A 17,722-nucleotide genomic window follows, 5' to 3' on the forward strand; every position below is an offset into this window, starting at 1 on the left:
CTACGACCACTAGTACTTCATTTATTTGTCGAAAAAAAATCATAAATTCATATATCTATGTACATGATGATGATTCCAGAGAAAACTGAAAACTGTCTTTGCATGAGCAGCACTCTCTTCCTTCAATTACGTGATACCGTTTTAAAATAAAGTTGAAACATATCTGAAACAACAAAGAATGATCATGTAATTCAGATATTGAAACCAAACCACTTAAGAGTGAGTGGAGGTGGAGGATTACAGCTGTTTAAAGTAAAAATGTCATGGTCCAATTAAAAATCTAAGGAAAGGAAGGTGAAGTAAAAGTTATACGTATTCGTCTCGAACGATTAATTAATTTTTTACGATTAAAACCCTAAGGCACTTAACAGCGCTCACCCCTTAGCAAATTTTTAGCCCACATTTGTGCGCAAAAATATTCGTTTTTTGATGATTTCTCCGAACCAAAATCTTTTTTGAAAAATTAAAACCATTAAAGCATTTGCAAAATGTGTAAAATACACATTTTGAAAAGGTTTCTCCAAGTGGGTAAGGTTATGACGAAACAAACCAAATTTTCCTTTAAAAGTAACATATTTTTGCATGCTTTAATGGTTTTACTTTTTCAAAAAAATATTTTGGTTCAGAGAAATCATCAAAAAACGAATATGTTTGTGCACAAATGTAGGCTAAAAATTTTCCAAGAGGTGAGCGCTCTTAACTACCAAACGATGTAAAAGAATTATCAAAATCGATTTCGGTTTACCCAAATTTAAGAGTTGACAGACACACGGACGCATTTTTTTTGCAGACTCGGCATCTCTGAGGAGCCTACAAAAGGTTTCCCTTTACTCGAAAATTTTGAATTTGACGTGAAAATATATCGTTTGGTTCGGTAACACTTACTTCGGAAGAGAAGATATGTAACTTTAATGCTGGTCGATTGTTGGATAAGTTTAAAATGTCGCTGAAAAATCGATCGTTGAAATGATGTAGTAGATCTGATGTATCATTTGTGCCAAAACAGACTACTTCGACAGTCGTCCACATTTTAAAGATACACCCAATTCTTCTCGAGTTGCACCAAGACAGAGGCCATTCCAACCTTAAATACTTGAGTCGCAATGCTGTACTTTCATATAAGGCCGTTGAGAGATCGTCCCAAGAAAAACGAACGTCCAACCATAATGATGTTAAATTGAACAATTTTAATTGGGAAAATGTTTTTGTGTCGAATTCGACGGATCCAATTATTCGTAATTTATCTAATTTCGTGTTTTTTGCTAAATAGTTTGCAAAGTCTTCCCATGTATCTGCATCCCAATTGTCATCAAGCATATAAATTGAAAATTCCTTCAGCTGATCCACTTTTAGATATTCTCGGACATCGTCCAGGACAGCAGTCTTTTGAGTAGTTAAGGAAAGACTATGTAGATTGTGAAGAACATGGAGAGATGATAGATCCAAAGCTAACTCAGCGTCATTTCCCATAACGAGTAAAAGATGTTCAATATTCGAATTTTTGTAAAAAAAATCGGTTGGCAATAGTTTATCAAAACTATCAAATGCAAATGAATTCAACCCAGTAATTCCATCCAGAATATCCTCCACACAATCTTCAAATCCTTGTCCCATAGAAAGACTATCGATATGTAGCTTTTTTATCCATGCATTTAATGTAATAGCGACATTCTTACTGATGATGATGGAACCGTCGATTTCCAGTGATTTGATGTTAAGACATTTTTTCACAAAAGTGGTATGAATAGCACTCTCATCAATTTTAGCTACTCGAATATGTGGGCCGATCTCAGACAAAACATTTTCGATTGGAACTGTGACTTTTTTCACACACTTCGCTAAGTCGAATTTTTGATTTTGTTTCTGCAGGTAATACTGAACACTTTTCATACGTTTACACGTGACCGCTAAGTTAATAGAATCAATCCAATTCAGATATTTGAATATGTGCAGTAACACATCATCACTTGCACTCAATAAATTCGCTTTATTTTTTTCAAAGTTCATTTTCGTTTATTTTTAGCCACCCTGGATAGGTAGTGTTGAAATTAGTGTTCAAAATTGATGTGGGATGAAACAATTTGCCTTTTTTTGATTTAGTGAGTGACAATTCCCACTTAGTCTCCTTCGGATAAGTTACATGTCTTGTATACCATGTCGAACATTACTCGTTACTCGCAATACAAAAATTGTTATTTATAACATGCAAAGAGTTTATACTTAGTACTTTAGGCGCTAGATGTGCAATTATGGCATGAGGCCGTACTGTCATCGTACACATCCTGATCACAATAAAGTACTTTGCACCAAATTTCATACAACACATCTGAAACACTTTATAAACTATAAATATACAATCCGACAAATGTTACACAAAATTTATACTAACTTCACATAAGCTATAAATTGAATGCATTGCAAACATGTATGTAAAAGTTGAATGTATGCGCAGGCCTCCCACGCAAAAATTGACTTCTAAATTTAGGAATTAGGAACTATACAAGTTGGCAATGCATTTAACTTATAGGGTATTTTTTTATTAAAAATAGCTGTGATAAAAAAATGCTGTTTCAGAACTGAAATTATGTTTGCTTACTTTAAGTTTACCGATACAAATTAAAAATAGAAACAACCCAAACCGGAATTGGTCCATAACTATTTAACGCTTTTTTCTAAATAAAGGTATAGAACTGAACTATCGATAAGTTTTCTAAGGAGCAAAATCTTAAAATAGTGGCTATTTAAATTACATGATAAATCGGCGTTATTTCTTCACTTAGACTTTCAAAATCCAAGATTTCCTTCACCCAAACCGGATGTAGCACATAGCTTGTAAACGACAGACCGAATCATTTCCGTTTCTTGGACAAAGTTACAATAGAGACCCCAGCTGAAGTTTTCGTCATTTGAAAATACAAAATAGTCTCTTGTTAAACCGGAAGTAGGCACTAACTTCTAACTTCAAGTTCAATTGGAGCTATTTCTTTAGCGAAGTTATAGCAGGGAGGCTTTACTATAACTTAGCAGAAGAAACGGCATCGTTTAGACTTCTTGTTTAGAAGTTAGGGGTCACTTCCGGTCTGAATGTCGGCCATCTTGAATTTTCAATTAGAGGAAATTTCTGTTGGAGTCATCAGCTATAACTTTGCAGAAGAAATGGCACCGATTGAACTTCTTGTTTAAAAGTTTCGGGTCACTTCCGGTCTGAATGGCGGCCATCTTGATTTTCTAATTAGACAAAAATTTTGCTGGGGTTTTTAGCTATAACTTTGCCTACGAAACGGCACTGATTCGACTTCTTATTTAAAAGTTAGGTGTCACTTCCGGTCTGAATGGCGGCCATTTTGAATTTTCAATTACGGAAATTTTTGCTGAAGTCCTCAACTATAACTTTGTAGAAGAAATGGCATCGATTGGACTTCTTGTTTAGAAGTTAAGGGTCACTTCCGGTCTAAATGGCGGCCATATTGAATTTTAAATTAGAGAAAATTTCTGCTGGAGTCATCAGCTATAACTTTGCAGAAGAAACGGCATAGATTGGGCTTGTCGTTTAGAAGTTAGGGGTCACTTCCGGTCTGAATGGCTGCCATTTTGAATTTTCAATTAGAGTAAATTTCTGCTGGAGTCCTCAGCTATAACTTTGCCGAAGAGACCTCACCGATTGAACTTCTTGTTTAGAAGTTAAGGGTCACTTCCGGTCTAAATGGCGGCCATCTTGAATTTTCAATTACGGAAATTTTTGCTGAAGTCCTCAGCTATAACTTTGTAGAAGAAACGGCATCGATTGGACTTCTTGTTTAGAAGTTAAGAGTCACTTCCGGTCTAAATGGCGGCCATATTGAATTTTAAATTAGAGGAAATTTCTGCTGGAGTCATCAGCTATAACTTTGCAGAAGAAACGACATCGATTTGACTTCTTGTTTAGAAGTTAGGTGTCACTTCCGGTCTAAATGGCGGCCATCTTGAATTTTCAATAAGCTCAGGATGTTTATCTGTTGTTTCTATAATACTTCGTAGAACAAAGTTTTCTTGCATATATTATATTTTTCGATATATAGTTGATGCTAGATAAAAAAATATTGCTCCCACTGTGGAATGGTTGAGTCATTTACAATAAATAGGTTAAAGATGGCTCGTTTGTGAAATGGTTTCAGAATTAACATGGTGTATTAAGGAAATCAAAAATAAATTTAAAAAAAGAAAACAAATTTTTTGTAAACAAAATGTGAACAAAATGAGATATGGGAAAAATCAATATTGATGTTCTTTGCATTCCTCACTGCGCAATTCCGTTTTTTGTTGTTAGTTGGCTCGTACGCCATCGACATAATTTCACACTATCAACAACAAAGAAGAATTCGAGGGCTCACTTTGTAAACATAAATACAAACATTTTGACCATAAAAAATAGTGAAACAACATGGATAACATCGTCGATAGTAAAGTTGAAAAAGTCGACTCGCCAGAAGAAGACAAATTGACGGAATTTTATAGAAAAGTGAGAAAATATGGTTGCTACGAGTGTGCGTTCGAGTATGAAAAAAAATCTGTCACAATTTTACGAATAAATATCAAAATAATGTTCTGAACATTCAATTGTAGCCCCGATCATTCATTGATACATGACTGTTTTGTCGTCGGTCTCGGATTGATGAGTTGGATAGCAGAACAAGATGCCCTACACTACCCATCAAGTTCACCAATGTATTCCGAGGAAAGTTTTGAAGGTCTTCATTTGTAAGGGATTTTTTGTTTGTCATTCGCTTTTATCAGATCAAAATTCAATTTGTTTTCCTGGTTGTATTATAGAAAGTCGATAGTTTTGGATACATTATACGAGAGACGTGTCAACAAACCGACTAAGATCCAGGTATTTATGGTTACTAGACTAAATCCCTTTCTCAACTAAAATGTCCACCACAAATCAATTGATAAAGGGTATAGCATTGCCAGCAATGCTTGCTGATCCACCACGGGATGTGCTCGTCCAAGGTCCATCGGGTGCAGGCAAAACAATTGCTCTGGTTATTGCAATGTTAAATCGCATCGATGAAAAGAAGAATGGGACGCAGATATTATGCTTGGTACCGACACTCCTCGCAGCGCAGAGATTATCGCGTACTATAGCACTGTACTTAAGCCATGCAAATTTCTACGCAATTCTCACTGGAGGTGAAATTGAGAGTAAGCTATCAATTGGCTTTTTCGGGCATCAAATGTAATATGTTTTTGTCTACTAACTTCTTAAGGTAACCACGGTAACCACGTTGAGAGCATAGCTGCCCATGTAGCGGTTGGTACGGTTGAGAGCATGCTCGACTGGTTAGATAAGTTGTCAATTGATTTGGCTAACATAAGTATGTTGATGATTGATGATGCTGATTATTTGATGAAATCAGAAGAATGTTGGGCAGATTGTAAAAAGCTTGCAAAGTAAGTTACAAGTTCCATACATCATACACATAGAGAACTATCCAGAAACAACGTCCAGTGAAAAAGAGAGATATATTTTGTATCCTGTTTTGATGTTTAGTCTCTCTCTCTTTCGGTGAACGTCGTTTAAGGATAGTCCGTAGTTTCTCAAGTTTATCTTCTACATAGATATCTGAAATTCAATTAAATTTTCAAACGGAAAATTCCATACAATCAGAGACAATGAAATTTCATCATGAATTTGGTTCAGCTGTTTTTCAGCTGATCCATTCAGAGGTCTGCAAGGTTAACTGTTTCACTGCTTTTTTCAGATTTGAAAATGGTTTTAAAATGTACTGCATGGATGCATAGTTCAATATATTACCGAATTTTGAAAATTAAAATTTAGTGATTGACATAACTAAAAATATTTTGCTTTAAGATAGTACTAACTACATTTTTAGTGTAATCGTCAACCACATTTTTATGGTAACCTTGGATACTACATCTTTTGTCGTGAAAGTTAAAACCAAAAAAAGATTGGTTTTATTCTTAACCAAATTTCATTCAATTTGACTCAAATTTTCAAAAAACAACGAAAAATTCCAGATTTTTCATTAAATTCATTATTATCAACATAAAAAATAGTTAAATTGTAGACCATTAAAAAATCGTAATAAGGAGAACCACGCTATTTACAGTTATTTTTAATACAAAAACAAACTTAGTTTTATTTATGACTACAAAAATATGGTATTAAAATTCACCAAAAAATATGCTAGTTTTCGTAAAAACTAATAATCTATGGTTCTGAGTTAAGTCAAATTAATATGGTTTTAGAGAAAACTACGAAAAATGCAGTGAAACAGTTAACCTTGCAGACCTCTGGATCCATACATACAATCAAACCTGTTTGTACTTGTTTGTACGGTTGAAGCAACACGCACGCGCGTTGTTGTGGTAAAATCGTATAAAGACGTACAAACAGTTTTGTTTGTGTGAGTCAGCTGAAAAACAGCTGAAGCAAATTCATGCTGAAATTTCACTGCCGTTAACTGTACTGAAAGACTTTTGACAGATTGGCTTGTGTTTTCTCGGTCAGTACTTTCAATGTTTTTCGCAGTAAATGATTATGGAGGGCTCTGTCTCGGAAATGTATTAATCCATTCGTCGTGTTTAACCATCATGTTCCACTTGTCTTTTTGCAAATGTATATAAAACAGAGATTAATTCTTCAGATTACTGCCGACAACATGCCAAATGGTGCTCTGTTCAACAACATTCGATCAATCGTCCATAGAACTGGCCAGCGATATGATGAAAGCCCCGGATATAATTCTATCGTCACCCACGTCTCAATGTTTGAAAACTGTCAAGCAGTACTACATCGAAAGTACAAGTAAAGAGGACAAATATCACGCAATTGGCAAACTATATGATTGCCTTTTACGTAAGCGAGATGACGGCAAGACTAATCGCAATAAAGTCATCATCTTCTGCAATGTAAGAGTTAAATGAAGAGTTCTTCTAGACAGATTCAATATATCAAAATATTATTCATGTTAGGAACGTGAAACAGCTGAGTGGTTATACAAAATGATGGAAACTGATGATCGATACTTCGTTACCGATCATAGATATAACGTTCAATATTTCAAAGTTTCTCTCGTAACGGAAGATTTGAAATATGAAACGGATTGTAATCATCTTTTGATTGGTATGGACGGAGGCAGCAAATACACAAAGTTACTGGGCCCATTCAATGAATTAAACGCATTTTGTTGTTCTAATAATACAAATGTGTTGATAACAACTGATATCTTATCGCGTGCTATTGAAACATATAATCATGATAGATGCACCGTAGTAAATTTCGAACTGGCGGTCAATCAATTCGGTGAAGCCGATTTCGAAACTTACGTTCATCGAATAGGTCGAACGGGCCGTTTTGGTTAGTATATATACATTCATTCTCGCATTGGACGAGTGGGTTTAATCTTGATTTTTCTCATTTAACTTGTCAATTTAGATAACGAAGGTAGAGCAATCAGCCTGGTTGACTCGGAGCAATCGAGGAGAGTTTGTACAGCGATCGAAGAATATTTTGGAAAAGAAATCCATCCCTTGGATGTAAACGATCCAAATGAAATTAATTTGAAGTTATGTTCGTAAAAACCTTTGAGGACTCATTTTGTAGTGATGAATGGAATTGAGTTCGTCATAAGCACATAGCATAATTTACAGTGCAGGTCGATTTGAACCGGAATATCGATTAGTCTAGAAACCTTTACAGGGTAAAGGTGACGCAGGTCATTGTGTTTTTAATTACAAAGTAAATGATATCGCTGAGGGTGACCTATTCTGCGCCTGAATATGTAACAACAAAAATTTCAGAATTTTGTTAAAAACCCAAAAGCGAAATTGCGTCACAAGTAGTAGATGGTTTGGCTCTCTTCAGGCAACACTCTTCAGTGCGTTGTTTCAGAACATGTTGTTCCCTATGTTAAAAATATTTTTAGCAGTAGTTTCCTCAACATCTGCCACTTGTGACGCAATTTTTTCTTTCGGGTGACATTTTTGTTGTTAATGCGTCACCCTTAACGTTATCAGTATTTTAAGACAGAAGGACTTGCGTCATCCTTACTTTTTGAGGGTTAGTTAAGTAAGTTAAGGCCCAAGAACTTGATTATGTTGACTTTATACAAAGCTATGTACTGATACTGACTTTATACAGACATACTTAGAGCAAAAGGAAAGTGACCATCGGCACGAACTCACCAGAATATTTGTAACAGAATTGGAATCAAAACTTTTCGAACATTAGTTATTTGCATCACTTGGATTGAAACCACGAAATTACAGTATACTGTGATTGAGTGGTTTCAATCCTGTGATGCACACAATTTTACACTCGTCACACAAACAATAAAACCAAATACAAAGCATTATTTCTATCGCATTTGCACACATCGTTCAATTCAAGGTTAAACTTAAATGTATAGAAGACGAATAAGAATAAAAACGAAACCGAAAATAATAAGCGAATATAAGCGATACAAAGCCGAACGAGTCGATCGTTCGATGTTCATTATAATACGGAGAGTAAGCTCCGCTTTTGTTTTCATTTAAAATCAAATTTCTCTCTTTAGCGAATAACATAAATAACCACAGGAAATGCCACTATTAAGTAAAACATTGCTCACATCTCTAGACCTGTTTACAAGGTCTGCTGAGAGAGTAGTAAAAAAGTGTGGTTTCCGATAACTTTTGGCGCATGGTGAGGCGAGTGTAAAATCATTTACATCACAAGAACAAAGTCCGAATAGTCATTTTTCCCTGTGATGTATTGAGTTTTGTATGCTTGCTAAGGAAACCGAAAATAAGAACTGTCAATTCGAGGGGCGATATTTTACCTTATATAAGTAACCTTATACGAAGTGTTCATAGTATAATTAATTCGTAGTAGTTGATAGAAAATTGTCACCGATGTAGTAAATAAAAGCTTTTTAAACAAAGCAACTTTATTTTTACTTCTTCTCCGTTGGATGTCTGAACGCGTGTGTCAATTTTTCCTGAACGGCAAACCGAATCTCAGAAGTCAGGACCAATTTAGTTTGACTCAGCTTGCTTCCTAGAAACATATTGGTGATAGAATTTCTTTCTTCCCAGAGTATTGGTTAGTGCTTGTTCAAGAGGATTTTTTTTGACTTGTCTTCAAGCTTTGAAAATAGATTTGACCAAGATCGACTCGTAACTTATTGTAGAAGTTACATTTGCAACTAAACTAGCTTGTTTTAGTTAGAAGAGACGATAGTCCCACAAAAGAATGGACTTTAAGCTGGAGCTCGCTACTTATCATTATTTAAAAAAAAATTGAGATTTCGCCAAATCAAAATTCTTGTCTTTATTCGTATGAGTATAAATGTGCTAATGACATTTCTCAAGGCTAGAGTTGCAACTGACCACATTCATTACCATTTCAGATAGCACTATATTTACCTTGGACACCACTGATTAGGTCATCGATATACCACACTTTTATTGCACTTAATCTTTTGCCATTTGATGCAAAACTTGCGTCATCGAAATCTGTCCCACCGTCTCCGCCATGTACTTTCGACTGAACACTTTGGTCACCTTCTGCACATTTGATCCCGAACGCATAAAGTACCGAAGATCCATTACCGTATATTGACTGTACGTACGAGCCCTTCGGACACTTATCATCAGCGCACGTACTGTCGTTTGCGCCACCAACTAGTCCAACCAATGTTTCGACGCCCTCCGGCGACGTGCAATAAAAGCCAAGCCGTTCCACTGCAAAGCTGCTTCGATACCGAATGCCAGTAATCTTGCCACCGTTCGGGCATTCCACTTCACTCAGAATGCCCCAATACAAACCATGTGTTGGGGCCCATTCACCTGAAGGTAGGTAGAAAGAAATGTTTGACATTCACAACTGAAAGTTATGCTATAAACATTAACATACCGGCATTACTGACTGGTTGACTGACTGCTGCGTCGGCAAAGAAAATGCAAAGGAAAATAATGGCGATCATGATATCTACGAGTTGCTTGTTAGATTTTCCCTAAAGAAACTGTGAGATCGATACTTCAAATTAATTCTGAAGAACAAGGTGAACTGATGGAAATAGTAACGGTAACCGAGTTTAAATAGTCACAAAGTTAATTTTATTTTCCAATTAACCAATTTAAATGCTGAAAATACTGTGGAAAAATTTTGGTTTTAGAAATTCTAATTTTAATATTCCAAAACACACCTGTTCATACAACCGATTTCAAGAGCACAATTTTTATTATCATCAATTACCTCACTTCAATAGTGAATCATCTCGTCGCCAAGCATAATTTCCATACCACATGAAGCCGACGTCATTAATTATATACCTCACTTTAACAGTGACTTTAACAGTACCTCGTCGTGAGGCGGAATATTGATGCAAAATTAAGTCGGCGTCAAATATTTAATTTTCCCTGACGCACAAAAACGATTTCAGTTTGTTCACATCTTAGATTAAATTTTTCGTACCCGTTGATCCAAACTCCAAACGTCTCAGTTTTCAGACAGTTTTATGTAGATTAACCCACTGAAATCTATAACTTCGAAGCAGTGACTATAGGTTCTGTGATGTAAGGAAGCTTTAGATGTACAGATGGAGGCAATTTCCTGCCCGAGAGATCTCGAAATTTGGAGAGGCAACTGTTACCTAAAAAGATTTTTCCACATTTCCTTCCTGGGCAATATTGAATCACTTGAACTCGAATTTATGCTTAGTTTCCTCTTACAAAAAAAGTAAGGTAAGTGAAGTGATGGAGAGTTGACCTAAATTGACAAAGCCAAACTTTGAACTTGAATTTCTCATCGATTTTGGAACTATGTTACATGGAACCACTTTTATTTTAAAGATTTATCTTTTGTTTACTTATTTTTTTTTTTTTTTATATTATATTAGAAGAATTGGTTGATCTCTTTATTTAAATATGCGAAAAAAAGGCTGCTCACTTAATTAACATAGATTTTATTAATTATTGAAGATTTCGTTTAACAAAGTTAATTAATTAATAAAAATGCAGAGTTAACCTACGTGAACCGTTAGTTGTCCGATTTCATATAAGTTCAATAAATCGTGAATTGTCCCATATACAAATGTCATAGGACAACTCGCGGTTTATTGTATGGCGAGTTGACCGATCATTTTTTCTTCATACAAATTTACTCGGACAACTTAAGATCACTTTTCCACTAGGTCAACTCTCCATCATTTACCTTATTCCGTGTGAGAGACAAAATTGATTTTTTTTAATTTTTTCTTTGTTTATTTGACAGCTTGCTCTCTCACGGCTCTCTCACGGAGTACTTTTTGTTGAGTGGAATGGACACTTTAATTATCTTAAAAGAAAATGGTTTCCTCTGACGCACATACACAAAAGTACACCATCCTGGAAGCTCTATCTCCAATACGAGGTCGAGAAACTCACTTTTTTTAAATACCATTTTTATCTAGGCTTTTTCTGTATAAATGTTTCTTAGTCCAAAATGTTTTTTGTAGTATCGGACTCGCACCATGCTAACGTGGCGGTGTGCTCTGTACTAAGTACTCTGTAAACACTGCAAAGTCATACACGGTAATTCTGATGCATGGAAAACTTTTTCGAATGTATATTGGCCAAAGCTTTTGATAGCTTTCGACAATGTATAGAGTTATTTGCTAAATAAATGAATGAACTTTCAACTGTAAGCTTTGTCCTTCATTTGTTGGTTTATTCACTAAAAAGATTTTGATGGAAAAAAAAGTTTTCATAAAACTGTTCTCAACCTGCTTGCAACAAACAGCTTTTTGTAATTTATATATAGGAAGCATTTGATAAAAAAAGTCGTTTGCGCGCACGATAATATTTCGGCCAAAATGTTCAAAGGGTTTTTTTTAATCACGAAATAACGTGCAAAAAACACTAATTGGATACTGGTCCATTGACCAGTAAGTTGGTCAAATTCGAACTTTAGTTTCCAAACATCATTTCCTCCATTTTCTTGTGAACCAACTTCTGTGTAGTGACATTTCATCGATATTTAATAGAGTGAAGTACAGAAAAAAATATGTAGCGCCTCTACCAGCCAACGGAGGTTTCCTATAGAAGTAGAAAATTGAATGATTATCAAGCAATACGTTTGTCGTTTTAAATTAAATTAAATCCGAAGAAGACTTGAATCTAAACCCGGATTTCTATCTGTGTGCGAGTCAAGGTTCCGAACGAAACCTTCAAAGTTTAAACAAAAAATTGATATTTTTCAAAAACAATGACATAACACTCAACTGACCCTAAGACCCACGATTTGATAAGTAAAAGAAATATCGCTATGATTGACCGAAATCTTCTTTAAACTTCTAATTTCAGAAAGAGTGAAAATTTGTTCGAATAGTTTGATTCAGTTGCTTTCCGAATACATTAGCTCTCGATACGCCATGAAACATTGCCTTGTTGTATTGTGTTGGATAGCCACAGTAAGATCTTTCGCCATACTTATTCAAATTAATATTTTAGTGTTTGCAATAAATCCATCAAAAAGGTATTGGCTGACGATACGTGGACCGTTAAACACTTTTCCGATCTAAAATTGGCTCGCAATAAATGCGCCACAACGCTAAACGTTCCCGATGATGCATTCTCTAATTATCAAAATCGAATTTTTTCCGATACCGATCCTTTGGCCAAGACGTACGTGAAGTGTGTCTTTGAAGAGCTGGGCGTTTTTGGTGACAATGGTTTTTATGTGGATCGTGTTGTGTCACAATTTGGTACCGAAGCGAGTGATGCGCCGAGATTAGAGAAATGTGCTGCGAAAACTGATACAGATACAACGGATGACATCTGGGCGTTCAGCGCATTTAGGTGTTTCACTAAAGTACATACGTCGGAGTTTTATACGCAATTGGATGTGAAGGACTAGGTTTATCTAGCGGTTAGTGAAAATACAATATATTTGAAGTAAAAACTCAACGGATTTAATTATTCGCCTCTGCTTGTGCTGTTTTGCATAGCTGCATGTAAGTGAAAGTCAAAGCGATTCTCAATGCCAAATTTTACAAATTTGTTTCTTTGTTGAACAAAAAAATCAAAATGTCATTTGCTACTCACGAGGGTGTAATTAAAGAAATTTGGTTTTTTTTTGATCAGTCAGCATCCATTTAAGTACACCTCATAATTACATAAATGTTAAGACAAATGAAATAAAAGATTTTACTGCAGAATGTCGAAAATACTTAGATCAAGTAGTAGATTCAATAACTGTTCTCAGTAAAAGATGAGCTTATCATCTGGTAAACACTAAACTTATTCTTCATCCAAATGCTTCCTTTTGTAATCAGTTAAGGCATTTCTCGGCCAAGGCTGAACTTACTAAAAACTATTACATACGGCTATTCATCTGTTATCGATAACAACGACAAAAATAATGACAAGCTCTGGGTAATATGGTCCTTTATATAGAAAAATACTTGCTAAAGAAATTGAAGTACAAGATTTGAAATCAACAGATTCAAAATACTTTCATCGATGTTATAGACCCGAAAATATGTGCTTGCCGTCTGTAACAGGTTAAGCCGGTCGTTGAAAGAATACATCATAGCAAGGCCTTTGATCAATCTAATCATAAAAGCGCTACAACGAAATTAATTTGAAAATTGAGAATTTTTTGTCTTATCAAAGTCTGCGCATAGAAGTTAATAATTGTACAACTGAGATATTATCTGTCTACATCCTAAATATTTCAACTTACTTCTTATAAATATAAACCTGCTGCAAGGAAACGTTTAATTCACAAACTATAAGAAGAACAACCTTCTGAGAATGTGCGTCATTTATATCAAAAACCCCATAACTGTGATCAAACATACGACTCAGTCATTTTATTTACAGAACTAAGCAAATACACTTTGCCATATAACATTCCTTCGTGAATATGTTGCGAGGAGACTGAACAAATAAATAAAAATCGTAAATATGAGAAATTCCCAATCACTGTACCTTCGTCTATCTCTAGATAATTTTGCGTTTATCATCGAATAGGATTTTATACCAGCACCAGCCATATAAGGTGTTGTTTTTCAACTGTTTTGTGCTGAAATCGCCGTTCCGATAAAACAAACAAGTCCATGACCTACATTAAAATGTTTTGTATGGAAAACGAGGTGCGATATAAGATTTAAAAAGGGTAGCGTAACCGTTTTTTCGTTGGTTTGTATACCGTCGGTTGCGTAATAAATATATTTATGGTAAGTGGCAGAGGTTTAATGAACACCATAAATAAGACAAAATTATAAATGAAGTTAGTTATATCTCTCGAATTCACTTTTATTACATTCATTAAGGGAAGAGTTCAAGGATAAAATAGGAATTTAGAATTTATTAAAACTTTTAGGCCGCAGAAATGTGAAACATTTTACAAATAATTATCGCAGTACAGGTGCAGAGTTGAAAATCACGTGTGAACAATTTCGTTGAACGTGTCTAGACGTGTGCGGTGATCGCTAAAGTGTAGATAGCCGACGATATTATTACATCCAAACGACTATAGATCACGTCCTTGTCTGGAACCCTTTGTTGTTCCGAAAGCAGAGTTTGGCAAACTCAGTTTGTAGCTCGAGCCGAAGGCGAGGAATGCAACCATATAGAAAACTCGTAACTTCAATTACTCACAGAGCAGTAGAACAATTTTCCTTAATAAGATCAAATTACGTGGCAAGAGTCAGTACTCCATTTTCTATGTATGCACTTAGGACAATTGTTCTGTACCCCGAGACTGTTTTTCATCGAAACTCAAACAAATAGCAAAGGGCTCTCAAGCAAAACGAATGATATTTTGTAGATCTGCCAATATTGCTTATACATCCGAATCTTTTGCCATAACACATGGTTAGGAGGGTACTTACAGGGACACGCCAGGGAACACCAAATTTTATAAAAATAAGTTTCGACGAATCGACTAACGTTTTTCATTTCTTGCTACGTTCCTCGAAAATTAGGCTGTCAATAAAAGGTGAATTATCCCCAAGGACAGCATTGTCAAGTTCTCTTTCCCGACTTGCACTAGATTTGAAAGATAAAGCACTACTGCCAGCATTAACATTACTCGGATGTCAGACGTCAAAAGGCCTCCGAATTTGTGTACACTTGCATGTGTTGTGAGTTTTGCCCATGAAGAAAACATAAATCTTGTTTTACCGAAAGAAATGCAAAACCTATTCTGCCATCACTCTCTTCCAATAATTTCAATTGCAATGCTAGGAGTAGTGCTATGGTATTGAAAAATCGCCATAAATTCGTATGGTTTGACAAAGTCATATTAAAACTGCAAAATGGCTCACTGTACGTTTCCACGTTTAAATGTGGCCGCGCACACATCTACAAGTGCACCACGGATTTTCTAAATTAAACCACAAAAACTTTTATTGCGAAATGCATGAATGCAACTCTAATTTAGTCGGATGATAACTGAATAGATAATAACTCGACACATTCCGGCTGAAAGGATTTTCTCTTATCAGAGTGGTACTTATTCATCGAATAAATCAAAATTTCTAAACTTATTCTGACATTTGCCAGTACGTTACCCTTAATGTTATGATAGAATGTACCATCTGGGAGCATTACATCTTTCATACTAAATGTTCATAGTCAGCTCCACAATAGCTGTAACGAGACCGACGACGAACATGGTGCAAATCTACTGTATTCACCTAATGCATATTATATGTTGTGCACGCTCGACGCGACGTCGTCGTGGTGTGATTTAATGTGCAAAGATGTTTTAAATGTAATTGGCATTTGCATGACATATATGGCTTGTGTAATTCATACATGGTTCTGGTTCATACAATGTGAGATCAGTAAATTAAATGTAAAGAATCCCTCTTCAACCGAGTATCATGCGATTCACGACAAAATATTGTTATACTCGCAGTGAAGGTCATATCGATCCTATCATCTAGTAGAGTCAAAATGTTCTTGCAAATGGTAGTGGCCTCTTTGGCAGCAAATTTGTGCCATTAGCAGCAAATTTATATTTTTCGAAGTACTTACCATGTTGACTCAACTTTTTATGTACACTGAGCCGTAAAAAATCGATATATGTGACGTGGACCGAAAACGACGAAATTTTCGAAAATCGATCTGGCGGCAGCTCAAAATTAAAGTTTGAAATTTTTTTTTCTTTCATAAAATGATCAGATGGACCAGCTGAGTGGATTTCCGGCTGAGCCTTAAAAGAACTAAGACATTTTGTAAAAACCGCTTCACCCTAATCGACAATTATGCTGCGTTTTCCATTGTAATTCGATATTCACCACAGGCTAAACAATGGAAAACGTAGCATAATTGTCCATCTCATCAAAGCAAAATTGTTCGTGTGCTTTCGGCCTTAAGTCTGAACTGCCGAAGCAAGTATCTTACATAGGAAACACAACTTACTGGGCGTACAGCACAAACGCAAAAAACATCTTGATTTCATTTAACTTGTTTCTTTCAGCATTAAAAGCTCTAAAATTGTCACGCTCCATTCAAATGTCTTATTTCATTGCCATTTATAATATTCAAATATAATTTCAGGCGAACCGAATAGGTTTCCAGCAAATACGAGCAAAAATATGTCTGTTCGAATAAAGTTGTTCAAGTGAACTGGAAATGCTCATATTAAGTGGTCCTACGTGTGTTATTGTATGTGTCGGAGATTTCTGCTCATGATTGCACAAAGGAAACTTATTTAATAATAATGGAATTATGACAACAGGCTTATCCATGTACTGGTTGTTTGTTAATTACTTTGTTGTGTCTTTGTTATCTTAATGATATTCATATATTGTTCGAAATAAAGTCCTTTACTTAAGACAGAGATGCTGATGCATGCCCCCCATATTATATACACAGCGACGAATTTACTTAGCTTTACATCTCATTGGGCAAAACGTGCCAAGGTTTTTCACTTGATATGAAAATGTTGTTGGAACATGTCATTATTGCCGCTAATCATCACGTATTATTTTCTCCGTTTTCCTTTTTGTTAAACATGAAAGACGTAATTATAAGGCAAAATCAAAGTGTATGTGTGTGTCGTCGTCGTTCTTTTAAGAGCACAGAGCCAGGAAACTTAAAGAATTATTTTGAGAAAGTAAGTCCAGAGCGTAATTGCAGTTATACCCAAACGATACAAATTTACACTATGCGTGAAAAAAAACGTGAAATACGAACAAAAGAACGTTGTTTCCAAGGCGGAAACAACCTAAAAGGGTTGCAATGAGATGCATGAAGAAAACACGAAATGCACTCAAAATAAGTTACAATAAGGTATGACTAGGATTGGATTCAAGTTGACCTGTTTAAATTCAGGTAAACGCGAACATGAACTAAAATTTTAGGCTCGACCCGAACTTGACCTGAAACTGAAATTTTCGATTTCGGGTTCAAACCGAATCTGAACTTCAACTTTCAAGTTTGACCCGAGCCTGAGGTTCAGGTCAGGATCGCGTCAAATTTGAAAATGAATGTTTAGTTTCAGGTCAGATTCAGGTTCGGATGCTGTTTGGGTTGAAACCGAAATCGAAAATATTCCAGGTTCATGTGAAGTTCGGGTTGAACCTGAAATCTTAGTTCAAACTCGGGCCGAAATCAGATTCAGGTTACAGCCAGACCGAGGAGGTGTGAGCGTTACAATAGAAGTACAGACAGAAAAAAAGATCTGTAAAAGAGTTCTAATAAATCTAGATGGTTTCCCCAATTGTTTCTAAGTAAGTTT

At 35.5% G+C, this 17,722-nt stretch overlaps 4 protein-coding genes across 4 annotated transcripts; 2 read left to right on the plus strand and 2 right to left on the minus strand.

Moving 5' to 3' along the window:
• LOC119070784 lies at nucleotides 1-2,146 on the minus strand. Its single transcript, XM_037175262.1, has 2 exons — nucleotides 886-2,146; nucleotides 1-163 (listed from the first exon to the last, which is right to left on the minus strand). Exons 1-2 carry the CDS (start codon nucleotides 2,005-2,007, stop codon nucleotides 56-58), a joined length of 1,230 nt encoding a protein of 409 aa, XP_037031157.1. The 5' UTR covers nucleotides 2,008-2,146; the 3' UTR covers nucleotides 1-55.
• A 2,175-nt stretch (nucleotides 2,147-4,321) lies between these two features.
• LOC119070785 (DEAD-box helicase Dbp80-like) lies at nucleotides 4,322-8,916 on the plus strand. The gene is made up of 8 exons (XM_037175263.1): nucleotides 4,322-4,533; nucleotides 4,603-4,737; nucleotides 4,810-4,870; nucleotides 4,938-5,184; nucleotides 5,250-5,433; nucleotides 6,651-6,915; nucleotides 6,979-7,363; nucleotides 7,442-8,916. The coding sequence occupies exons 1-8, from the start codon at nucleotides 4,421-4,423 to the stop codon at nucleotides 7,582-7,584; spliced, it is 1,533 nt and encodes a 510-aa protein (XP_037031158.1). The 5' UTR covers nucleotides 4,322-4,420; the 3' UTR covers nucleotides 7,585-8,916.
• Nucleotides 8,917-9,299: 383 nt separating this feature from the next.
• On the minus strand, nucleotides 9,300-10,069 carry LOC119070786. Its single transcript, XM_037175264.1, has 2 exons — nucleotides 9,902-10,069; nucleotides 9,300-9,834 (listed from the first exon to the last, which is right to left on the minus strand). The coding sequence occupies exons 1-2, from the start codon at nucleotides 9,969-9,971 to the stop codon at nucleotides 9,392-9,394; spliced, it is 513 nt and encodes a 170-aa protein (XP_037031159.1). The 5' UTR covers nucleotides 9,972-10,069; the 3' UTR covers nucleotides 9,300-9,391.
• A 2,244-nt stretch (nucleotides 10,070-12,313) lies between these two features.
• LOC119070787 lies at nucleotides 12,314-12,896 on the plus strand. The gene is made up of 2 exons (XM_037175265.1): nucleotides 12,314-12,437; nucleotides 12,503-12,896. The coding sequence occupies exons 1-2, from the start codon at nucleotides 12,399-12,401 to the stop codon at nucleotides 12,881-12,883; spliced, it is 420 nt and encodes a 139-aa protein (XP_037031160.1). The 5' UTR covers nucleotides 12,314-12,398; the 3' UTR covers nucleotides 12,884-12,896.
• The last annotated feature ends 4,826 nt before the right edge of the window (nucleotides 12,897-17,722 follow it).

The sequence above is a fragment of the Bradysia coprophila genome, assembly GCF_014529535.1.
Source record: "Bradysia coprophila strain Holo2 chromosome IV unlocalized genomic scaffold, BU_Bcop_v1 contig_106, whole genome shotgun sequence".
Lineage (NCBI taxonomy): Eukaryota > Metazoa > Arthropoda > Insecta > Diptera > Sciaridae > Bradysia > Bradysia coprophila.

Bases quoted from the DNA above. Each gene is read 5' to 3' on its own strand.
- LOC119070784 (XM_037175262.1), bottom strand. From the start codon at position 2,007: ATGAACTTTGAAAAAAATAAAGCGAATTTATTGAGTGCAAGTGATGAT. The intron at 164-885 runs GTAAGTGTTACC...TTGTTGTTTCAG, and splicing joins TACATATCTTCTCTTCCGAA to ATATGTTTCAACTTTATTTT.
- LOC119070785 (XM_037175263.1), top strand. From the start codon at position 4,421: ATGGATAACATCGTCGATAGTAAAGTTGAAAAAGTCGACTCGCCAGAA. The intron at 4,738-4,809 runs GTAAGGGATTTT...GTTGTATTATAG, and splicing joins AGTTTTGAAGGTCTTCATTT to AAAGTCGATAGTTTTGGATA. The intron at 4,871-4,937 runs GTATTTATGGTT...CAATTGATAAAG, and splicing joins ACAAACCGACTAAGATCCAG to GGTATAGCATTGCCAGCAAT.
- LOC119070786 (XM_037175264.1), bottom strand. From the start codon at position 9,971: ATGATCGCCATTATTTTCCTTTGCATTTTCTTTGCCGACGCAGCAGTC. The intron at 9,835-9,901 runs GTATGTTAATGT...ACCTACCTTCAG, and splicing joins TCAACCAGTCAGTAATGCCG to GTGAATGGGCCCCAACACAT.
- LOC119070787 (XM_037175265.1), top strand. From the start codon at position 12,399: ATGAAACATTGCCTTGTTGTATTGTGTTGGATAGCCACA. The intron at 12,438-12,502 runs GTAAGATCTTTC...TCCATCAAAAAG, and splicing joins TATTGTGTTGGATAGCCACA to GTATTGGCTGACGATACGTG.